Source organism: Tauraco erythrolophus, chromosome 6 (assembly GCF_009769465.1).
Source record: "Tauraco erythrolophus isolate bTauEry1 chromosome 6, bTauEry1.pri, whole genome shotgun sequence".
Taxonomy (NCBI): Eukaryota; Metazoa; Chordata; class Aves; order Musophagiformes; family Musophagidae; genus Tauraco; species Tauraco erythrolophus.
This window is the reverse complement of record NC_141470.1, coordinates 67532687-67558061: the sequence shown is the minus strand read 5'-3', so window position 1 is coordinate 67558061 and position 25375 is coordinate 67532687. Positions and strand designations below refer to the sequence as shown.

The 25375-nt window shown below is 45.4% G+C and overlaps 1 protein-coding gene across 2 annotated transcripts in view; it reads right to left on the bottom strand.

Moving 5' to 3' along the window:
* RTN1 (reticulon 1) overlaps positions 1–25375 on the bottom strand; it is a 123566-nt gene that overhangs the window by 6352 nt on the left and 91839 nt on the right. Inside the window, exon 1 of one of the 2 annotated variants that reach the window (XM_009986454.2) lies at positions 9472–9532. The exons of the other annotated variant lie outside the window; for it this stretch is intronic. Within the exon in view, the coding sequence (XP_009984756.2) occupies positions 9472–9532 (61 nt within the window). Of the gene's footprint in view, positions 1–9471; positions 9533–25375 lie in introns of those variants that run through there. 2 annotated transcript variants of the gene reach the window in all.

Sequence of the window (25375 nt, the reverse complement as noted above, 5' to 3'; positions counted from 1 at the left end):
CACAACACCTTCATGTTAAATGAAATGAGCACAGGTGAGCTAGCTCAAGATGCTGTACGTGGAACACCATCTGCTGATGGAGGCGGCCAGGCACCAGGGAAAACACCACCAGACCAGCAAACAGATGAGAGCTGAGCCAAAAAATACAAAAGCCCACTTCAGCAGAGCTCCCTGAGTTAATGCCAATTGATGAGAAGACCCAAAATGAGAAACTAAGCCCTCATTCTTTCTAGGATCTTCTGCCCCATATAACTGCAGACTGAAAGTGGGCTGTATTCTCATGCAGAGATGCCAAACTGCATTTCTCATTCCCCTCAACAAGGAAGATGCCAAATGACTCAAGACAGACTTGACTAGGTGTGTGTATATCCTGAAACTTGCCTCTCTCTGTCAAGAAATGACTGGGATATTTATTAAGCTGTATCAGGTGAGGAAAGACTTGTCACAACTCCGAGCAAGATGGACAGAGGCCAAATGACACAGTTCTGGGGTTATGTGCATGTGTGAGAGGGGAGACGAAGAGGCAGCTGGCCTCTTTCACCAGCCAGATGAGACCTGGGAGAGAGGGATCCTGTGCCTTTTAGACCTGAGGAAAATATTCCCATGTGCATGGAAAAAATATGTGCCAGCTGCTAGGTGGAAAATTTCAGCACAGAGGAGGGAGACGCAAGTTGAATGATTTTTCTGTGGCTGTCCCGGTGCCCAGGTCCAGCCTAAGAACACAGCCCCCCACCCACAGCATGCCATAGGTCAGTTAGGATTTTCCAGGATAGGAACCAAATCTGCCTTCTCCTCCTCTCACTCACAGGGACGCGGAGCTGCGGCACTGCTGCTGTGTCCAGCTGTTCAGGTGGGATTTGTCACTCCCGTAGCCATTCCTCCTCTCCCTTAGGAAGAAGAGGGGTGAGTTAAACCACCTTGTGAAAGGGAGTGCAGGAGGCAGGTGAACCTCGTGGCTCCTTGGGCAGGAGAAGGAGAATTCAGAGCTAGAAATCAGCGGAGACTTGTGCAGTCCAGCCATGGGCGATGGGCTTCCCTGGATAAAGTACTTTTTTTGCCAACAGGCCTCAGGGATTTAAGCTGTATCAGTTCCCCTGGAATTTAAATGCTGCTGAAAACACCTGAGCTACATGTCTGAGCCATGTTTGCTCCTTCAGTTGCAGCTTCAGCCACTTCAAAATTATTTTTGTCCTGCATTTCCTTACATAAACAAATCTCCCTTGAAAGTGGTCAGAGGAGCACTAGATGCAGAATCCTCTAGCTGGGATGTTTTGCCTGGCTTCCCTGAGGTGCCATTTTCTCCTGTAACTGTTTACACCAGAGCAAAAGTACCTGTCACATCAGTGTCTGGTATTGCAGATAGATAGCAAGGAGTAAAGCCATAAGAAATCTGCTCTTCCACCCTCAGGTGAACCCGGGACTGGGTGCATCAATCTCTTCCACACCGTTTTTTTCATTCTGAATGGGAATGAAAATGAAAGATGGGAATGAATGAAAAATCTGGTTGCCCACCAGATTTTTATGGCTGCTTTGAGCTTCATCTCACCCTATATTCATACAAAACTGATTAAGACAGAAAACAACTCCCTCAAACACTTGCTGACCCAGTGGGTTTTCTGCCCTTCAACAAGTCACGAAATATAAATGGTGGTTTTTGATGAGTTTTCATGAAGGGTAGCTGCCTGTTCATGCCTGCACCTCTTCCTTTGCGTGCCAAAAAGACAGCCACCAAGGCTCAGACCAGCCCCCCCAGCACATGGGGAGGCAGTGAGTATGAGGATAAATCAGATAAAATCAGATAAATCAGATAGATAAAACAGAGGACAGGGGATCCCTCACAGCATGAGCTACTGACATAATAACAAAATGCTTTGGTCAATCCTCAGTGAAAAACTGCCCCATAGGGAAGGAATAAAAGGTCCTAATGCAGTCAAGGGTCCTGCAAGCCCTGAGTGTGTTGCAGACAGCGCGTGTGCATGGGTGCGCGCGTGCACGGCGCAGCCCAGACCCAACTACAATGGTGTGATTCTGAGCAACGCGCTGAATATGCATGAAGCAGGAGGCTGGTGCCACGTAAGCCTGTTGATATGTGATGTGCATGCAATTGGACAGTGGGTCAATCTGCCTGGTTAAGCAAGACACACTTCTGAGAGCCAAAACGCCAACTTCAGAACCCCTAAGGTTTGCAGCTAGGACTTGCCAACAGGGTTTTGGAAAACAGGCGCTGAAATCAGCCTCAGCTTCACTGAGGTTTGGGCTCCCTCTGTTTTGAAAATCCCAACTCTAAAATCCTGACCATGCCCATTAACATGCAGAAGCTGTTCTGCTGTAGCTTTCCATGATCTCCCTTTAGCCTCCTGGAAGGAGGGGAGCAGCATCGGTCACTTTACACTCTTTCCAGTAAAGCACACCACAGCTATGGCTCCTTTGTGGAGGTATAAAAGGACTCTGGGTTTTGCCAGAACTGCCTCAGACTCAGAAGTATTTGTATTGATTAAGGAGGACTCAGCAGCCATCTCTAAGAGCGCTGCTGCAGGTGACTGCAACTGCCTTTGAAGAATTTGCCTGGAGAAGCGTGTCTGATGAGCTATTTATCTGAAAGCATCACCTGCCCGTGGTTTTTAACTGACAGCAGAACTTGTGAAATGTTACTCAAGCAGCCTTCTATTTGAAAGTTTTCAAGAGTGGCAGATCAGTGTCTCAGCTGTACTTTACGGCATAAATTCGTCTCATTAAACTAATGTAAGTCCTCCATCTGGCACCAGCCCCCAGACTGACGACACACAAAGGTAAAAACTCCATGATACAAGCAACCACTTGTTAATATGAGCAGTTGGTGAACACCCATGTTTGCGAGGCAAGCTAAAAGTAACAGCAGCAGCATGCAGTCCTTGTGCCAGCAAGGAACTGCTCCCAAGTACAGTGCCTCAAAGCTCTCCCAGCTCTCGTCATGGCATTCAGCAGAAAATGTTTCTTCCCCTCAATGGCTGACATCACAAAAGCCAGAAGACAGACCTGGGGGCTGACAGGGGCAGTGCTGGAGGCAAGGGGTGAATGACTTGAGAAGGCTGAGGTGGACTAAGTAGTGATGCTCCTGCATTCCTTCTCTTTGGCACCTGGTGGAAACATGAGGACTGGGCTTTGGTGGTTTACATGGTCCCCAGAAGCACCATGGTGTGGAACAGCTGCAGCCCAAAGCTCCTGAGTAAAGATCCCGGAGGGAGAATAGAGGATCTGAACCAATTCGTAGCTAAAGTGTACTCCCACCTTCACATTCCTGTGTGGCTATGTTTTTGAAAAATACTTTTGCAAGAGAAATGGGGATCTTTCCATCCCATGTCTCAAAGAAAACACTTTAAGATGAAAATTAATGAAGATCAACTAAGTACAGACTGGACAATTCACATTTTCCACAGCTTCTCCCTCTCTTCCTCTGAAAATCTCTGTTCTTCTGAATTTCCAAGTTTTTACTCTACTGCAACAACTGTATGAAAAATGAACACGCATCAAGCAACATTTACATGGAAGTTAGTACAAAAAGTGTGTGCAAACCCCTTATTATCCAGCCTTCAAATGAGGCTGATGGGTCTTGATGATTGATTAAATGTCATATGCTCTTCAGCATACTAATAAGACCCTTGGATGTGATGGAGCTGCCCTCCCCACAGTGGAGATGTGTCATTGGGCCTCCTTAGGAGGCAAAATCAATGGGTTGTACCGTTTCCTTCCTTATGTAATATTAGTATTACTGGGAACTGAGAAACACCCGGCTGCAGACAGCCTTTAATTCTGTATATAGTGTAATATTCTGACTGCAGAAATATAAATGACTTCATAAGTAATTTCTCAGACCTACTGGCAGCAAAAAGATCAGGAAACCTAATTTAAGAGCGCTCATGTTTATAGCATTGTCACAACAATGTTTGACAACAAATGCAACAAAGCTGTAAGTCTTTGAATAGAAGTAAATATTTCTCACACTCAAAGAAAGTCCAGTTTGCAGCTTTAACCACAGGCTGCAGGACCAGGCTTCCCCTCATCTCTCCAGTGAAGGATCCGATGTGGTCATTGCTCCCCTCCCCACAACAGACCTGATTCAAATGTAGTACAGATGGATTTACCACTTAATGAGCAGTCTGGTGCCTTCAGGAGACTGTTGTGATTAACAGCAGAGCCAAGACAGAATATCTGTGCTCTTTCATGAGGCATCTCTCCTTATCCTTTATCTCCAGCCTTGAGGGATCTCTCCATACTTCTACCTCTTGTATACACTTTGTCCATTAACCTCCTGTCCTCAGTTCATAGAATCATAGAATGGTTTGAGTTGAAAGGGACCTTAAAGATCATCTAGTTCCAACCTCCCTGCCATGGGGATATTGCCATGGGCAGGGACACCTTCCACTAGATCAGGTTGCTCAAAGCCTCATCCAGCCTGGCCTTGAACACCTCCAGGGATGGTGGTATTTTCCACCGCCATAGTTTTTCCCATCATGATGGGATGGTTCGGCTTTGTATCTGCCCCAAGACTTAACTTGAAAGTTCAGACTCTTGCTCCTCCAACCCTGGTGAGAGGAGACCCGGAGCAGGAATAGGACCAGGGAAAATGAAAATCTTCTTATAGAATGCCCTCCAGGTTATGTACTCCATCTGCAAGATCAAGATGTGAGCACAAAAGTATTGATTGATTTGATAAAAGTATTGCCTTCTGTGAGGCATCAGAGTGTGCTTGGGTAGGCAGGAGAGGATTGGCAATTAAAAAATCAGCCCTACAACCATGCTGCACAAAAGTCTATTGTGGTTTATTATTATTATTATTATTGTTGTTTTTGTTGTTGATGATGATGACGATGTTATTGTTATTATAATTTTCATGAGACATACTTTAAGACCAGGATTTAATATAGTGGCAAGAGAAAGCCTCCTTCACATACCTCCTGCTCATCAAACCATATCACTACCTGCCTTGGCCAGTTTCTATGGAGGATATTATTGCTCTCACCTTAGAGTGAGCAGAAATCAAGGAGATCAAGCAGAGTCCTTGAATGCACATAATGCTATGGAAATGTTAAGATTTTCCCAAAATGCTCCTGGACCAAAATAAAAGACCTGGACCCTTCCTACCTCTATCCAAACCTTTGAAAATCTACAGATTTTCAAAATGAATGGCTGACATCTATGCTATTTGTGAGAATTAAATATGATGTAGAGAGATAATCCTTTTAGATATCAAAAAACCTTCACTAAACTCACTTCCCAGAGACCTAATGAAAGCAAAAATAGCCCTCCAATGTTGTCTTCAGCTATTGCCCCATCACCACCCTCTTGCTAGAGTTTAAATTACTCCTCAGGGAATACTTTAAAATGATCTTATTTTGGGGGAATTTTCTCCTTGTTCTGGCAATGAAATAATATTGTTCATCTATTCTTAAAAGAAAAGAAAAAAAATACATTCAGACATGGCACAGCAGGTGTGCAGAGCTGATTTTTTGATACCACCTAAGTCAAAGTGTTTGTTGGGATGGTTGACAGTTGAACAATGTGAAGCTCATCTAAGAGAGTTTGTCCTCTAACTTTAAGCTCTTGATCTTGCAGTTGTATTGTCATCAACAGGAATGTGCTTCAGGAAGGAATGATACAATTTCTGCAGCAGTGACAAAAAAAATGAAAGGAAATCTGAAAGTGGAAAAAAATATGGAAAATTTCATTCAAACTTCACAGGCAATCAACTGTGGAATTAGGAAGTCAATTTCTTATAAGTTAGTGTAGTTTTGTGAAACTGTTAGCTAAATTGTTTACACCAGATGATGACTTGGTTCCAAGATCATAGCTCTACCCAGGTCCAACATAAGAATCAACTACTGGGACAGATCTTTAGCTGCTGCAAAGAGGGACAGCTCATTTGAGCAAGACAAGTGGATCCCAGCTGAGGGTTCCGCCCACAGTATTTTCAGGAAAGCACTGAAGGGATCAGCTGGCTGAAGTTACATTCTCATGATAATAGCTGTAATTAGATAGACTTCGGAACTGTCCACAAGATTATAGATTAATAGCACGCATCTGTATTATTTCCATTGAACGTCTCTATCAGTCTTAAAGTGAGGAATGTTGCCATGAATAGTTGGTGTAGCTTCTCAGCACCCTTTGGAAACCAGCTGATATATCAATCAAACAAGGAAGCTGGAAACAGCTGCCAAGGAAATGCTAGTCAATAACTCCAGCCTCAGCAGTGTTATGTCAGCTAGATGGATTTGATGAAGTCTGCAGTCCTTTTCCACATTAAGTTATAATTGTAATGTGGATAATATTTAGGATAATTTCTGTGGATGGTTCACAGGCCTTTTTCTCTGAATCTTTCAGATTTTCTTTGTAAATAAGTCTTGCAGGAGGTTGAAGCTGCAGGAACAAGCATGTCACTTATGAGCACCCAAAAGCTGGCATGTAGAAGAAACATTGGAAGATGGAACATTCATGGGGACCAGTGTACTGACATTAAACAGCTCCACCGAGCTGGGGTGCCAAGATCTTCCTAATCCAGAGAAATCTCTCCAGCAAGAGTGAGGATGGGTCCTGCTGAGCTTGGCTGAGTCCCTGGAGAAGGCACGAGACCTACTCTACCACCTGAACCTGAGGGCACACCTCATCCAGCAGCTCCTCTCTGGAAGCCATGCACTGTGATGGATCACACAGCTGGCACCGGTTATACATTGTCACACGAAGGCCCACATCAACCAGCACGCCCAGTTGGAGACGTTTCCCCACGTGCTCACGCATTATGCATCACTCCATCCCAGCCTACTTCAAATGCATCACCTTCCAGTGAGAGAGATGACTTGGGTGTGGAAGTTGGCTGCAATTCCTCGAAGCTGCCTGTGATAACATTTTCAATGAAGCACATGCCCAGCAGGAGCGAATTACTCCCCTGCTCCCCCGAGGGGCTGCATCAGGATCTACCATGGATATGATCATGCTGTACCTGTAGGTTAGACAGGTAAAACACACTGCAACATTTCTAAACCTATGCAGCAGCATCAACTGCTTCACTGCAAGGAAAATAACAGTACCTTGATTTAGTGGGGCAAAGCAAAGCTTCACCAACTCTCGCTACAGTTTCTCGGGATCCTCACCCAATTTTACGCCAATTGTAGGTACTATAAAGACAAACCAACGATACAGCTAGTTGCAGGCTTGTCTGTTTATTAATTAAAACTTACATTAACCTCGGTGTCGTATCTCCATAATTTCAGTAAAAATATGCTCGGTATTTACTGAGGTTTGTGTCTGCCTCTGTGACGATCACAGACATATTCCAGAGTTTTCAGAGACAAACCATAACTGCATTGATAATGAAGCTGGCAAAATTATACAACTCCAGGTTTGCAAGAAACTGATATTCTGGGTTGAGACAGAGACTACATGAATAATAGATATTAAAAAAATCAATGAATCAAGTCTTTAGTCTTCATTCTTCTGAATTTTAAATTTCGTCTATTTTATCTGGGAGTGATCAAAGAATTTTGCCGACAGAAATAATATTCTATGACTATTTCATGTTTTCTGCAGGATTATTTTTGAATCACAAAGCACCTCCCAAGAAAAAGAAAAAGTTATGCAAATGATGTGAAAGTGAGGCAAGTGATTTATTTTAGCTGCGTTGATTTTTTCAGATCTGAGGGTTTGTTCAAATCAGCATGGCACATCTTGTGGCATTTAATTTTAAGCAAATCTACCTCAGTTTCAAAAAGGAGAGCACAGAAGGAGAGAAAGCCCACTACTATTATTAATTATTAATTGAACAATAGCAGCATGCCCTTTGTTATTCCCCTCTTTTTAATTTATGAAAAAATATTATTTTTTCTGATAAAGAGGGAAAAATATTCCTTTTGCCTCTAAATACAGGTGGTTCAGCAACCTGACTCAGCAAATTAATGTTTTTATAAGGATCAGCAAAATATTGAGCCTTTTTGGAAACAAAACATAAAACCCAAACCCCACCTAACAAGGAAGTTTATCTGCAAAGCTCAGATGAAAAGACCCTGAAGTTTGGCTGTGGCTCTCCCATACAAGCTTAAGGAATCACGCAATCCTACAGAAAACCCTAGCCCTTGATTAAGGTATGAAAAGCCCAAGCTGCTGGAGGCTGGCGTTTAACAGGTGCATCTGTTTACTTTCCAGCTATTCATTTTCCCTAAAAACACCCTCAGCCCTTAGATGCAATTAGGCTGGATTAAGATTGCAAAAATATCGATCTCTCTAGAGACAAGTGTCCGTCTGAAAGATCTCCCCCTGCCCTCCCCTCTCCAATAAACAATTTAGGAAGGTTTCTTGGCTGCTGATACACCGAGCTGCATTTTTGAAACTACGTCTGCAAGCATTCTGGAGCCTTTAATGAGATGATGCTGTACCCCGTTGAGAGCATAAACATCATGCACTGTCTATTCAGTGTAAATATGTACCTTAAAATTAAAAAATACATTTGAACAAAGCCTGCCCAAAGCAGCCAGCAGCCTGCTCGGCAGGATCAGCTGCTAGCTTTTCTCCCTCTAATCTGCCCACCGAGCAGCGTCACAGAGACTGTCTTTTATCAAAACAAAGGCTGGATGCTGGCTGAGAAGTGTGAAGCCGACTAAAAATGGCTGAAAAGCTGTCCGAGGCTTTTCAGGCTACCAGGGAAGGTAGCCAGCCCCACCCAGCGCAGACACCGACCTGCTCCAAATAAGCTGCAAATAAACCCAAAAGGGAGATGCTATTGTTCCCCTCGCCTACTGGGCAGCAAGACAACATCACCGCGCTATTTCGCCACCACACAGCTCGGCGGAGTGCTCCAAAGCACAATGAAGGGATTAATATTTTTTTTTTTTTTTTTTTTTTTTTTTAGAGCAATCCTGCAGCAAAGCACGAAGTAGGCGGCGATGCCGCGGCCACCTCGGTGCTACCGCACTTCTTGCCGAAGCCGCGTTTTCTTTGTGTCGACCCTTAGGCTGAGCCCTCGCTATGGGTGTGTCCGTGGGCAGGATGCACCCAGGCGCCCAACGCCACCGCCTCGAACCCTCGCGAGCCCCAGCTGGCACAAATTCACCGTCAACCAGCTTTCCTAAAACCCAAAAGGTATGAAATTTCTATGAAATCATGGCAGCGGCAGCCCGACGGAGAGAGTCAGGGATGAGAAATGATACCGCTAACAGCAAGGGCGGATGCTTCGGGAATGAGCTGTAAGGTGGGAAGGAAGGTCCTGTATCCTGGATGCTTTCAGGGTGAGACAGCTGGAGATGGGAGAAATACATTCAAAGAACAGAATTAAGGGCTTTTCATCTTTCTTTCTTAAATCACCCCCAAAGAAAAGCCTCACGGGGAGGGAAAGAAAACAGCATGCAAAGGCCCACAGGTGAACAATGCAAAGGATGGATGGATCCTTCCTTTGCCTCCTCTGACATGCAGTCCTTCTAGCATGCAACACTAGAATAGATATAATACCCTGACATTTCCAGTTGCTCCAAAGACAGTCCATCTTGGTGGAATCGGCACTGGCTTGCATCTCGGAGGGCTGAGGAATTGCCGGTCCTTTCGTCGGAGGCACTGCGTTACCAGTCAAGCATTCCCGAGCATGGGTGGGTTAGCGGGTATCGCTCCCGTCTCCCCGCTCGGCTCCGGACTGATGCTGTAAGCAGCACAGGCGGAGGGGGGAGGGCATATTGTACGCGCTGCGGTCTCCACTGCAGCAAATCAGCAGTGTGATGTGGCTGCCCTAGGGAGCAGGCTCCTTTGAAAAGGGGATGCAGTCCCCTTTCAAATCAAAAGCTTGCGCTCGGCGGCTTAGCCTCCTCAGCCATCGAAATGGTTAAGGCAACCTGACGGCGGAGAAATAAAAACAAATTGGGTGTGGGTGGAGGGGGAACGGAGGGGAGGGGGGGTGAGCAGTGTTTCCTATGTGGCTGTATGGTTGTGACTATTCATGTTCCAGAAGTTTCTTGAGTGATGAAATCTGGTGTTTTCTTCTTTTTTCTTTTTTTTTTTTTTTTTTTTTTGTGAGGGCCAAATTTCCCCCAGTCTCTCCAGGTTTTGATGCTCCCTTCTCCTCTGCCAAGGTGAGGCCAGGAAGCAGGCAGGAGAAAACCAAGGTCAGGATCCGACCCCAACAGAGCAACCCTCATTTTGCTGTTTTTTTTCAAAACTATTCCAGAAACAGAAGAAAACAGCAGAGTACCCATACCACCAGAAATCAGCCTTTTCCCTCCCCAGGCACAAAGTGACCCACACAGTCCCCCATCCCCTCACACCAAGCCCTGCTCCACCAGGATGCCAAATACCACAAGCTGCACCCAGGATAGGGTGTGCAAGGTATGGGCGCTGCCTCCTCTCGCTGCCAAAATGCTGTGTAAACCAGGATTCGAGGTGGAAGGGTGCAGGTATACAGGACAATTTGTGAAAAATCATGTGCTCTCTGTAGTGACTGTGAGCCCACTAACAGCTGAATTTTAACACCAACCCCAGCACTCCTCTCACAGTAAGACTCTGCCTCAGTTTCCCCATCAATAGACTACTATAAGTAGCCTCGCAGAGACGTCCTAACTAAGCAATGGTCATACTTGGCAAACACCGAGAAAGAAAATGCTTTACCTCCACCCAACCTGTTTGCCTTTTCAGATTCTGGGATGGTTATTAATCACAAAGAAACCCCCAAAAGTGACCCCATTTCACTGAGGAGTGACCTGAGATACCACATAACAGACTTGGTCCAGTCGTCATTGGCAGAATGATCCCAGCTGGGGACCCCTCAGCTCTGAGGCTGTGTTTAATCTTTTAGATCATGCTAGTTTATGAAATAATTTTACTTTATAAATGTTATACTGAGTTTAGCTCTTTTATATGGAAACAGACACCAGCACAGACATAGTGGGTCATGTACACATCAGCATGGGGAACAGAGTTTGAACCTCTCTGCTCTTTTGGCTCCAAAAACAAATGGTCTTTAATGCCTGAGTTAACAAAGATCTCCAACCAGCAGTAATACATCACTTATCCTTCCCTCAGGTAACTCATCCCACAGAGGAAAGCCAAAATTTAAGGAGAGATTCACTACAGTGTGATCTTAACTTTTACCTAGGAAACTCTGCTGGGATTACAGAGGCCAATAGCTATTGTTCATGTATCAAAACCATCTTTGAAATCCCCCAAAAGACTTGCTTAGGCTTGAATCCAGCACCTTCAGTCCCCTAACAGAGAAATAATTAACTAATTGGTGCAGAACTAGCTTCAATGGTCATTGCATATAGCAAGATTAAATCATCTACAAACAACATTACGAGTCTCGATTTAATGTGCTTCCTGGCTTTGTTAAAAAAAAAAAGAAGAAACAGGTTCACGAGATGATTTTTCAGCACAGGCTGGTTGGTTTAGATCCTTTGCAAGAGCAGAAAATACCCCTACTGATACATTTTGCCCTGCACACTGTTTGCAGCTGTGCAGTGGGGTTCCCAGCACCGCTCCATAATAGGAGGCATTTACAAGCAGTGTATCTAAAATGGAGCCATCATTCACACGAAACTCCTAAATCCTGGAGTCCCTGAAAAAACACTAAAGAGATCTCGAAGTTAGTGCATGAGTGAAACTCATGGCTATTGGGCATGTACCACTAGCAACATAGCGGTGAGAAGACACAAAATCTCTGCTTAGTCTCACTGTAACCTAAATTTCTCAGTCAGGTATAAAAGGCAAATTCCCTTTGGACAGAAGAGTGGTCCATGTACATTTAACATCCCGGCGTCGTATGAAATAGTGATGATTTCTCTTTTCCTTCCTTGCTGGTAGGGATTTTTCTTGCGCCAGACTTCAGGTCTCCATTTCCTTCTTCAGGCTACCAAAATGAACCATATCATCAGTTTTCCTGCTTAATTTCTTACTTCCCTTTGGAAAAGTGTTTCTTCAGACCTGGCCCATGTGATTAGACTGTCCCATACTACTTCCAGAGCTATTTTAAGTCATGGGCACCAGAACCCATCGCTTTATCACCAGTAACAAGAACAATGCATTTGCATCAGAAACAGAACTGAACTGGAACTGTGAGATGAACATACTTAGAAAATGTGAATGTGCCAAGATCTTCCAGCGTGCACTCGCTCATCCCAGGAGCCGAGTCAGGTAAGCGACAGAGGCAGCGCCTGGCGTTAGCGCTGTGCGTATGTCTACATAGACTTGCACAAAAGGTTTAATAAAATCCCAATCAGCACTGGGTGGTTCCAGAACTAAAATGGCAACTGATAAAATATGCATTTCTACAATGAGAATTTAAATTATGCATTCAGGAAGTAGTGAGCCAGAATTAGGACTAAGCAGTGGGCCATCAGTAGACTAAGGGTGAGAACTACTTCTCTGCAACAGAACTAGACCAGGATCACCAGCTAAATGTTTACTGAGCAGACTGGAAGGCACAAATAAGCATAGCACTGCCTGGATCCTAAAAGGGTGAGACATGGACAGGTGGGAGATCTTGGCATCAACCACAGGATACCGCAGTGTTGGAGGAGAGTTCTGTGATCATGGAGAGAAGCAGGATTAAAAGCAGTAACTGGAATTTGCTTCCCTTCCCTTCAGAGCACTGTCCATGGGAAGCCTCCTTCTGCCACAGGACGTTAGTGAAATGATTACAGATCTTAAGATGTTCTAGTGAGGTCACCTAAAGCTCAGTGTTGATGGCATAGCCACAAGTCAAGTGAGCTCATCCGTATTTGCCTGTTAAGTAGCTCTGCTGGAGATAATGACCCATCTATGTAGGATGTGTGGGGTAAGGACTCAGTAAAATAAAGTTACCTGGTTGTTTTCAGCCCATCCTAACCTCCCATGGAGGGAAACCTCTGGCCAAGTTAACACATGAGCAGAGTATCACTGTCTGCCTCATTTCTTTCCATCCCTCCAACACCAGCAGGTATTGCTGGATGAGGTGCAGACTGCAGCTCAGTAAAGGACACAGGCACCCTGCCATGGTGTGTGGGCCACCAGCGTTGTGCTGCTTATTGGGACACGACAAGCCCAGCATCAGGACTAGTTTCACCTTGCTTCCCTCCAAAGGTCCTCCCATTTCCACGGTGACCCAGCCTGTCTGTGCTCCGCTGATGAGCTCTGATGAGGTCAGAGTTAGCAACATTTAAGGCTTTTTAGGTAAATATACTTGAATTGACATAACAGTCCATAAGAGCACAGAAGTACCCACTGTTCTACCATAGGAAGGCTCACACGTATCCCTAAACTTCAGGGCTGTCCTTAACAATCCTGCTGGAGGGCAGGGTGGAAATCAGCACTGGTTTCAAAGAATATTTAATGATAACAAATTCAAAGACGGAGCTGAAACTGTTGCCAGTTCTGCTCTAAGTGCAGTGACTTTGAAGACACTTTGATTATGTTTTTCAGAACAGCGTGCTGCATCACTCCACGTCAACGCATCGTGGGACACATTGAGGGCAGCGCCGGATCTGCAACGTGGTACTGTAAGATCCCGACATTTAGCACTTTAGGAGAACAATAGCATTAAGGGAGATCATTGGGTTTTCTTCTAAGCTAATTTGTTCTTAGCATTAGCAACAAAAATAGAGGGGATGCTATTTTAAAAGTTGCATTAATATGTCTCGAAGCTCTGAAGAGCAGCAGGGAATTTTTGCCTGAGTACTCCAAGCCAAGGGCAGCCAGCAATTACATTTTCGTGAGGAGGCTGTCAATAGCAGAGGGATGGGCCAGATCCTGGCTCTGCTCTCATCCTTCCCGCTGGCTTGCACTCGTTCTTGCACAGCACATTTTCTGGGCTGCAGAATCGCTCAGAGGCAGCTCAGGTGAAAAGGCCACGAGCTGGGAGATGCTGACAGCTATTTCAGGTCCATCACTCTTCACAGTCTAGGTGGTATGTACACAGCTCTGCCCTTGCTGTCTTTTGCCCTGGGTCTTTGGTGTTTTCTCTTAGGTGATTAATTACTTTTTTCCTCAGGTCTTTAGACCACAAAAGGAATCAATAAGCTGGCAAAAAAAGACAATATGGTCTTAAACTGGTGCAGTTTAAGTCTGGAGCCAAATACTCGTAACAAAAGAAAACCCATGTCCCTGCACTACACATAATGTCCCAGGTTCCCTGAGATTTCTTTTAGAAGTCTTGAAATGCCTGGGTTTAAGAGGGTTTTTTTTCAAATGATCAGTCAAAACATTGGGTTTTTTGCAGTGACAAGAAGTATGCTTTGAGATACATTGCTAAGCTTCTGCTCTGCTGCCTGTTTCACTTCCTGCTCAGCAGGACTGTTCTTCATGCCCATTTTTGCTCAAAGTCTGAGGTTATCATAAAGTCTTCGGCAAAAACCATGTGACATGAGTCAAATGAGTGGGTGAAAGAATCAGGTGAGACATACTTTGCGCTTGCTTTCCTCCCTGGAAATGAGGTGGCCTTTCTTTGAATCCTAGTAAATGAGCCATTTGAGGGGAAGTCCTTAGATTTGGCGCTATTGTTAAAGTACAATTTTCTGTTTCAGTTTTTGAACTACTGATGTGCAGTCCCTCAGCAAACCTGGCACAGATCCTCATCATCAGCCATCCTAGAGGTGGCTGGCACTTCTGCAGTGCCGTTTGGGCCCACTGACTACGGCAGGCAACAGCACATCTAACACATAAGAATCAATTTTGATTTACTCCTGGCTCTTCAGAAATGAAGGCTTTATTCCTGCCATTGACCTAGAAAAGTCTTTTGATTCTTTCCAGTGGGACTACTTTTTCAACTGCTGGGAACCTTAAAATTGGGTGTTTCTCTCCTTTGGGGGAGGTAGTTGGTACATCTTCATTCCTCCTTTAAGATTTGATCAGTAAAGCTGATGAGACCCTAAAACTCTGGCTGACCTACTGCATTCCCCATTAGAGCAGGCTCTTACGGTGCTTGCAGCCCACCCCCATTTTCAAGCATGCCGCTTTTAAGCCTGTGCTGCTAAATTTGTCTCCCTTACAGCATTGCTGGTGAGGAAGCTGGCATTATTAATTCCATTTCATTAACTGATCTTCCTAATGGACTGGAAGACAAAAGAGAAGACAGTCCTGAGACCACAGCTTGGCTGGGCCTCAGGAGACGTATGTTCAGTCCTCGCGTCTGCCACAGGCTTCCAACATGACCTTGGGAATCATCTCTCTGGGTCTGCTTGGTCTATTTAAATTTGGGGCATCATCTGCTTTTAAAGCTTTATTTCTGCAGCACCCAGCACAACATCTGCTGCTCTAGCAAAGGAGCCTCACACACTTTTGCAATACAAGTTGCAGGCAGGTGTTACTGGCTGTCATTCTTGGACCAGTGGAGACCAAGCAAGATCCTAAAGATGAACTGGGATCGCATTGCTCTTGGAAATAGTGAAATCCTGCCTGGTGCTGGGCAAAGATGCTGGGGATAGACAAGCCTTCTCTTTGGCCAAGTATGCCCAGAAGAGATGAAGAAGACACATTTTTAGCAAATTCTTGAAGCAAAGTCTGGCAGCCAGTGCCTGAGCTGGGGAAACTAGTGCCTGAGCTGGGGAAAAAAGGCCTGGACTTTGCCACCTGGGTGTGCCACAAGCCACCAGGGACCCTGTCCTTGCCTGGGCAAGGTCCTGTGCTGGGGCCGAGGAGGTGTCCCTGAAGCAGCTCATCTCACTGGCTCTCCCCCTGCACTGCTGACACCCTGCAAGGCAGGCACAACCCCTCAGAGCTGCTTTGCTGGGAGGAGGTGGCAGTGACAGGCAGAAATAAAAGTGTGAGTTGGAACCATGCCGGTACAAGCACGCAGGAATGTGGCACAGTGGTGCACAGAGCAAGCCGTGCCCCAGGCAGGCAGCCCTGCTGCGAGCCCAGGCAAAGTGCCACACCAACCCAGCTCTGCCACACAGCAGCACTAGACAGGTCCTGCCCGCTCAAGTCCTGCCTTCTGCTCCTCTGCACATTCAGGTCCTGGGCTGAGGCAGCTCCGTTGCAGCCCCCAGGAAAGATGTGCCCACAAAAATGCCCGAAGTCTTGCTTGCAGCTTACAGGGGCTGCCTTTAGCTCCTGCCCTACTGGGATCAGGCCCAAGTTTTGAAGCTTCAGGTGCCGATTCAGGGTCAGGGATGCTCTGTTCAAGTGCAAAATGCAACTACAAATTGTGGAAACGCGACTGCAAATTAAACTGACAGCCTGTGAGCAGAGACTCAGGAGACCAAGGCTTCTTTTGCAGCGGTACCACAAGCCTCTAATTTAGGCTGAGATTCTCAAAGGCAGCCAGGGGTACTTGCAAATGGGCTCTGGTCTGCAGTGTTTCAGCTGGCTTCTCTGCTCCTGTACCCAGCACTCCTCCTGCCAGCCCAAACCAGGTGGGTGGGACAAGATGCAGAGAGACTTACTGCAGACCAGGCCCCTTTCCCCAGCCTCCATTCCAAAAAAAGAGTCATTTTCTTTGAGGAAGGGAGTCGCTGAGCAGGCCTTGAGCTTCTTACCCCTATGCACTGTGCTGGAGAGCTGCTTTGAGCATCTTAGCGTGGACATCTTTGCATCTGCCACCACTGGCCCCACTGTGCAGGGGGGCCAGGAGGATAAATGCATTAGTGGCGGAGGTGTGCAGATGCTGTGGCCATGCGTGCGCCAGCTTGACCGAGGCACAATTGTCATGGCAACCCCAGCTTTCCCCGGAAAACAGCAACAGATCACTAAAGCACCCCTGGATGCAATAGCCACAACCGCCTGCTCCATGGATGCAAGACACCTGGGTACCAAAATGCTCTCTGCAAAGGGAGGGATGGCGCTTGCAGAGCCACCGCTCTAGACCATTCTCAGGCTGGAATTCAGCTGCTAATATGGAAAAAATCTTGGCTGAGTTTGCAGAGGGAGAGGGGACAGGTCAGAGGAAGGAGGTTTGAAAGCTCTTGTCCTGATCAAATGCAACCCTGCAGGGGGAAAAAAAAAAAAAAAAGGAGAAATGAACGACATAAAATATTGGTGTGTATAAGACAGAGATGTCAGTACAAGGCTGTGGGAGGGGGAAGGAAAAGAGAGATTATGAGAATATGAGCAGGGCTCTGGCAAGAGCCAATATGAGCAGGCTAGAGAAACGCTTTGGACAGTGAAGCAGCACTCTGATTTTTAAATGTTATTATGTGCCTCTAGGGTAATTAGAAGAATTAGATCAGGAAATGATGTGCCAGAAGGGTTGCCTGGAAAGTGGTCAGAGTTGTGTTTGCTGGGGAAACGAGCAAGGAAAATGGTTTTATGGGGCATTTTAGGACATTGGCTGGAAGAAGAGCTACACGGAAAAGCAGTGATGGCTTGATTGTTGGGGGGGCTGGCCCTGCCCTGGCACATCCCTTCACATGGGGCAGACGGGAGAGGAAAGGATGGATCATACGTATATATCTTATGGAAGATACCATAAGCAAGGTCAAGCAAGCTTCCAGCATCAAATCAGCAAATAAAGCAACGAAAATCCATACCCTGGAGCCAGGTCATTAGGAATTTAACATCAGTGATCCCTAAAACTAGGTATCTTATGCATACAAGTGAAAAATGAGGAAAAAGAGAAGAAAAAAAATACAGAACCCAGATAAACCCACTGAATTTGTGGAAATGGATTTCTCTCTGAAAAACAGATTCCATCACTCAGTACTTGAATATCATGTATCTTCGCTCCCCCTCTCTGCACACAATGAGAAAGTCCAGATTTGGATGCTGACATCAAGGATCTGAGAAAAGACAATTTCATTTCCCATTCTCAAGGTTGAAGGATTAAAGACAGATCAGCAAAACTATTTCACATTTAGAAAACCAAACTAAAAGGCCTAAGGAATTCAGATTTCCCTGACGATATCATTAAACACCATAGGCCACGTTTTCCTGACTGCTTCTGCAAAGAATTGATAGCCCTCTACTCTGGGGTGAGCGTGAATGTATAATAGGAGGTACAGAGTGAATTTGAATATATATACATGTAAAATAGAATTATTTTGCCATCTTTATCAATTAATAAGCAGCATGAAAGTTCACTGGACAAAGCTGAACAAGGGAAAATGTTTTCTTTCTATCACAGTACATTTAACCACTCTGCTTCAATAATGGAAAGCACATGGATACGGTAGAAGTAGCGATAATTTCAGAGTAACAGTGTAGATTTGTAGAGATACAGAAATAGCTGTTATCCCAGAGCACTGCACATGAACAACACAACGTGGAAGGGTAACATACTGCATTTTCTGCAGGAGTAGGGAATTCCCTTGCAACAGGTTCGGCTTTTGCAGAAACTGGGGAATTCCAAAAAGAATAGTAAAATAGGTCTGGGCGAGCACTGCAAAAGGTCTGCTGGGATTTCTGAACTGCTCTCCCTAAGTGTTTCACTCCTTGCAAACATTTAAGTACATGGGCCTTGCTGAAACTCCCTGAGACAGGTACCACCAAATACCCCTTTGTACTGTATCAGACACCTCATTCTTAATAAAAACATCCAGCGACCAAAAGCACGATAATGCTGTGTCCCATCTGAGGCTCTTGCATTTCATATGCCAGATACTTAAAATTAATTTCTTCCAAATGAATCAGAGATAAAACATAATGGCATGCCATGAATTTTAAATTAGGATAAATTCAAGAAAACCACAATCTTTGTATACGCAAACAAAACTAACCCAAACCCAAATGCCCTGTTTTGTTTTGGATTAACCTCATCTTTCACAGGTACAGCAGATGTGATGAGCTGTTGCTGAATGCCAGGCAGGTCTCTGAGTCCTGTTGGCGCTCAGCACCTGTGGGTCCAGGCTTTGGAAACCTCAGCCTCTGAGTACTGCCAGCTTGAAGCTGAGAGACATCAGCCCTCTAGATTAGGATGTCTACTCCCGGGGGTCAGAAAAGAAGGGATTGTACTTCATTTTGGAAGCAGCAGCTCTTACCTTTTCCAAAACACTTGTTTTTTAACCGTGCTTTTTTTTTCTCCTTTTTTTTTCCCCCAGGTTGTCTGACATTTAAAGTGATCAAAGTTTCCTGCGAACCACAGCTTCTAAATTTCAGATAAATATAGCCACGCTGCTCTGCATTTTGTTTGTTTTCTTCAGATTGCAAACCTGCAGTCGAGACCTACTTATTTTGGAGCAGGGAGAGCTGCTGCTTGTCACCATGTGCTTCAGCAACTGGGGAGCAGCACAGCCCTGCACGCAGGGTGCAGCTCTGCATCCCTTGCAGCGTGGGGTCCAATCCTGCTCTGGCAACACACAGCAAACTAACCAGCAGCCCCCGTGGTGGATCGAGAAGCCAGAGCAACCCTGGAGCGGGCAGAAAGCCGAAGGAGGTGTGATGCACGGAGACAGGCTGCCTACAGGGACGCACGGAGAGGATGATGGAGGTGGCCATGGCTGAGCATATGTGACACAGCCAGCCCACGCTGACACGCGGAGGGACAACCCTGAGCCCTTGAAGACATGGTAGATCTCTGTGGGCTCCAGGGTACAGATGAAACCACATGTAAAGGCAGGAAGGTCCTGGTCCCCCCTCCCTCACTCACCCACACATACCTACTCAACCCAGTACAATTTATTTCGGCCTCCCCATTAGCTGGGAAGTAAACATGTCAATTACTTTGCACATTTGAAGTGTCAGAACCCTATGGCACATTTCCCTGAAGCTAAATAATTAATGCAGGGCTCTGATTAACATGAATCTTATGGAATCATCGATGACACGGAGTGACATTTATTTTTACCTCTCGACGCCTGAGACGGGGCTTTGTTAAGAGGCCAAGGATGAATGGGGTTCCTGGCTGCTGAAATGGGAGGCTGTCCTGCAGCTGAAAGGGCTTGGCTTGGCGTATGTTTTGGGAAAGAAGGTTTCTGTCCTGCTTTCTAAGGCTGCCACAGACAGAAGCAGCCTTCGAAATTTGAATGCTTTGCAAGTGACGGAGGATAAAATACACTTATTTTCCATACAGGAAAGACATCCCACGTAAGTAGCACCCAGCAACTTGTTCAACTCAGTGCCTCGTTAGAGGCACCACATCTAAAAGGCTTTTTTCCCTCTCATCAACAAACAGTGGTCAAGTAGAAGATACCAGGTGTGCAGCTGCCAGGGATCAGGCTCAGATCCTGTGAACCAGACCACCACAGCAGGACCTGGCTCCTGCAGCAGAATCAGGCCCCGTGGAGTCATGCTTGTGGCACTGGGTTTCCAGCGTGGCCTCCAGCAGTAGAGTGAGCTGGAGTCCCTGAGGGGTGAGAGCCCTTCTAGCAAGAGACTGCTGCATGAGAGATGCAGGAAGAGCTGGTGGCTGTCTTTTAAGGTCTGTTTTCTCCTAAAAGTTCTTTCTTTCTGAATCAATTCCCCATACAAAACATGCCAGCCACCCAAAAGCTGTATTGAGCCCTGCCTATGTCATGCAGGCTTGTGTGAGTTGCTGTCCTTTCTCCGGCCCTCCCTCATTTTGCCCTCATCTGCAAATAATCTGTTTTTTACTATGGGCCAGGGCGGAGAGAGGCTGCCCAGCAGACACACAGAGCTATTACATAAGCAAATTGGGTATCTTTGGGATCCCAAAATGCAGAGGAGAGTATGATCATCACCTCCCCAAGGAGGAAATGAAGGTAAAGCAAAGGGATTACATTAAAGCTGAACTTTCATGACTCCAAATGCCACTGCCTTAACGACATCAGCTCCAAAACCCACCATCCCTGCCCTGTGTGTCGTGCATTTCAACTCTGAGCAGCAAAGAGGCAGGTTCACGTGCTCAGGGAGGATGCTTTCAACCCCTGTAGCAACACCAGTCAGGCACCTCGAAAAGTTGCCTCTCCCTAAAGGGGTTTCCTCCCCGCACAGAGTTTTGTACGAACAGGAGGTAAAAGACTCCTTGCAAGGAAAAGCAAATATTTTGGAAATCATGTACTTTAAGTCTATGTCTGGTTTCGCTTCATCCAACACATGTTTCCATGGAAGCAGAGGAGGGAGCGGGCAGCCTGCGGCTGCAAATCACAGCTATCTCACCGCCTGCTCCCCAGTCCAAAGAGACAAACGGATCATTGAAAATAAAACAAAAGAGAAAATTTTTAAATCCCTTTTGATAGTAGATAGGTGATATTTAGTGCTGCAATGTTTTTAGGGATGAGAGTCCAAGTGTGTCACAGCTAAATGAAACCAAACTTGGACTCATTCTCAGAAGAAACAGAGTATGCACCGAATAAAATGATTTTTGTTCTTTTGTTGATGACATTGGTGTAGTGATTGTATGAGCACAGAGAATGTCAGCACAGCACACAGAGGAAGTTACATAAACGGATTAAAAAGATGTTTTCAGTATGGTTTGGAGGAGTGTATTGCAGAGAGAGGCCGAAACAAGGATGGTTTACGAAATACAGATTGTTTAGGAAAATTGAAAGTTTATCTGTTGAGCCAAACCCGGTTCTGATCTCAGGAGTGAGCCTCCTGCAGTCAGTCTGTCCGTCAGTCAGTCCTTTGAGCAGAAACTTATTTTTGACTACAACCACAGTTTTCCTGGCCTTAAACTAGCATCTTGAGGCATCACCACATTCACACAAAACATGCAGTTCCTAACAGCTTGCAAGCGTGTTGCAAATATATCTTCTTGCTGCTGCGCCAGGCACGTTTCACTGGGAGTAATTACCAGATATCCTCAGGTAAGAGCTGCCTCTTACCCAAAAGGATGCACTCAGCGACGTGAACGCAGCCGCTCCACACAACTGCTCTGGAGCGACTGAGCTGGATTTACCCCGTTGCTTCGCGTCAGCTCCCAGCAAGGTAGCAGGGCTGATACATGTGCAGCCATTACATGAGCAAATGCAAGATGTCCTTTCTGCAATTACCCTCCTCAGAAAAATATATATCTCTTTACAGCAGCCTGCCTTCTCCCAACGGGCAGCAGAATTTCTCACCAGTGGATTTATTTTTTTTTCTTTCTCGACTACTGGACAGGAAAAATTAGGCACTCTTACAAAAACTGCCAATTAGAAAATAGAGTTTTTAGTGCTTGTGAGATTTCCTCCCCACAGCTCTGTGTAATGGCTTTAGAGCTGTTCTCTAGAGCTGCCTGAATGCTGAATTTCTGAATACTGTGATCAATACTGTATTGAATACCGATACCTACAATCTAATGACAGTTCTGCGTGCATCTATTACTTAAGTTTAGTAGATAGCTTTCAGGGGGAGATGGGCAAAAACTGAAAGAATGGGTCAAATCAACTTGAGTTTGTAAGATACTACATCTGAACAGGGAAATATGAGAGAGGAAAATAAATCTCTCGGGGAAAATGAAGGGATTTAGCTTGACCCAGGACTGACCCTATTTCCAGAGCCTACAAAGGTCCCAGACAACCCTATACCAGCAAATCCCAATGAGCAAATGGCAGTATTGCCAAAGGCATCGTTCTTGTCTTTGCTAGCCTGTGAAATTCATTGCTCAAAGAAGGGCTCAAGCCAGCAGACCCAGGCAGGGCAGGGCCCTGCAAACACAGGCTAGAGGCAAAGTCTGCAGCAGTGCCGAGTACCAGCGCCGCGGCAGGACCTGCAGGGAGTAGGGAAGCACTGGTTTGGTTTTCGTCTCTGGTTAGTGCTTGGTTTCTTCATCCCACCAACAGAAATTGCCTGGTGGTACTGGTTGCTGCCATGAAGTGTAATATTTTATTATTATTATTTTAATTAATAATTATATTCTTATTTGATAATTAAATAATTAATAATTCTTTAATTGATATTATTATTGATAATAAATTATTGCCTGTAATAATCCAGGATTTCTTCCTTTTCTAAAAATATAGACATCAAATCATAATAGTGATTTGTGTCTTGTTTCTACCTATGCCGTTGACGAGTGAGCCATTGAGTGTCCACTGGACCCAATGGCCTGAAAGTGAAAGGCTCCTGTATCCCATTCCCAAAGCTAAGCCCATGAGGACAAGGCTCTGCAAGTTTTACAAACATGTAATTCAGCAAAGGAAGAACAGTCCACCTAAATTCTTGGACCGAATAGGAATGAACTGGGAGGCAAGCAGAAAGCTAGTGCAGACGAGTCTGGAGGAAATCAGAAAAGCATTTGCCTCTAATCAGTGCGAGATATTGATCCGCAGAGTCACATAGCAGCACTTGCTGGACAGGAAGCACCTGAAACACATCAGAAATTAGCTGAGGGAAAGGGAGAAAGCTGTCAGTAAAATCAAGCAGTGTGGCAATGAAAGGAGGAAGGAGGAGGCTAGCAGGGTAGCTAACGCTGGAGCCACGGGTGTTTACCTTGTGCTGTGTATCAGTGACCTTGAGAGTGATGCCATTATCTAATGATGCCAAATTGTAGGAGGCACAGAACAAATTAATTACAAATGGGAGATTAGGCTTACGGTCTGATAAGCAGCTCACAGAGTTCAATGAAGAGAAGTTTTAATGAGATTAAGCAACAAAGCCATCACTTAGAAGGAAGCACTAAACAGACTACAGACAAGGAGAAAGAACTGGGGGCGAAGGCAGAGAACTATTAAAACCATCTGTGTTATTAAAAAAGAAGAGTAAACAAGGCCTGTGCCTCTCAGGGAGAAATAGAGATGATAGTACGGCGTGCTGGCACCACTGGTGGGAACTCTTCTCTTGAACGTACCATACGCAGCGTCTGAGTCAGGCTCAGAGGGATACTGATAGAGCACAGCAAAGGAAACCCAGCACACATTTGAGACCAACACAAGGAGCAAAGCACTGGCTGGCTTGGTATGAATTACTGCAAACAAGAGCCCTGAGAAGAGGTCCAGGAGGCCTGGGTTACTGGGGGACAGCAATGGGTTGGAGCTGGTTTGATGGAGAACTTTGCCATGGCCCACTTCAAGACCAAATACAGCAGGGCATTGGATGGTAGCAATCAAGGAAAGAAACAGGCTAGCAGTTAATATTTCAGACTAAGGGCAGCTCTTAAATAATAATAGCTACTGCTAATAATGAATAATTAAAGTAGACCATTTGGTCCTCCAGGCCTTACATAGTTCCGTTCCTCTAATGTACAGCAGAAGCATCATTTATAGTACGTGGCAGGAGGAATCGTGCTTACGTGGAGTGGCTGTGCTTCACGTCCTACCAAACCCACTGCCTCCTTCTCCTTGAGCTGTATTTTAAGTTGAAATGTAACGGGTACGGGGGCCGCTTCGAATCAAGCTGATGAGAGATGTGACCTGTAAAGGCAGCCCCGTCTTACCACACAGCAAACATGTGCAGGGGTAGAGACTGGAGATAATGTTCCCTGTTCACATTACCTACCAGTAATGGACCAAAACAGCTCCTGAAGAGGAGGAGAGACTCATGTCATCTTTCAACAGAGGTGGACAGACTTCTGTATGCCTGTTTCATAAAGCAAATATTGGAAACGTTTCCTCGTCTTTCCTCTTCATGATGGGACAGGTGCAGCCAGGGTACATGGGGTTGACTGACATTGCCAGGCATGTAGTGACTCACCGGCACAAGAGTTTACCACTTCTCAAATGGATTCAATTAGGGAAAAGGTTTGGGAAGAAAGCAGAGCAGACCCCAGCCCCCTTGCTTGTTAACCAACCGAAGGGTAACACCATGGCAAGGGGATTGGGACTGAAAAAAGGAGTGGGCATCAGGCAAAGCAGGGCTGACCCTCAGCCAACACAAAATGGTGGAATTTCCTGGTTTCATGCATTAAACAGTCCTCCTTAGACTGAAATTCATCCTGCAAATTCTCCAAGGACCTTACTGCATGCTCTTATCTCAGCTAACAAAAGATCCTGACCCTGACTGGGTCTCCAGGCATTACAACTGAAATAAGATCTGAAAACAATAATCAGCACAGAGTTTTCTTTTTCCTTACAAAATCAGGGAGAAATTTGTGCATGTTAAGAAACACATCTAGCACTACAGTCTTTCAAAGTCATCTGCTGCTCCCCTGACTTCTCTTGCAATGCAGATTATCCAAACCTGGATCCCTGGGTGCTCTCTGGTACACAATTCTGGTAAATACTTAAATCCCCTTTCTTCCTATTTTGGTCTGAAATATGCTAAAAGGATGCACAGGGGGTGCCTCAGCATTTTACAGACTCTTCACTTTGGTCAGCAGAAGCGAATCCTGCAGGAGTGCCAGCTGAAAGCATTTTGCATTTTTACCTTTCTGGAAAGAGTCAAACGCCTACAGTTAAATCTTGTTTTAAAAAACTACACAAAACCAAAGTGTGTGGTAGAACCTTCTTCAGTGATTTGATTTTTCAAATCTCTTTTCCCTTCGGTGGGAATTACCCAAGATAAGCTAACAGAGACAGACTCTCCTTATTTCTTAGGGTCTGTCGCTGAGAAAGGGAGGACCAATCCTGGGAAAACACAAACCTGGGTGGTTTAGGATGCGCATGCTTCGTGCATGCTTCCTTGTTTGTACTGTTTTCCCAAGCAG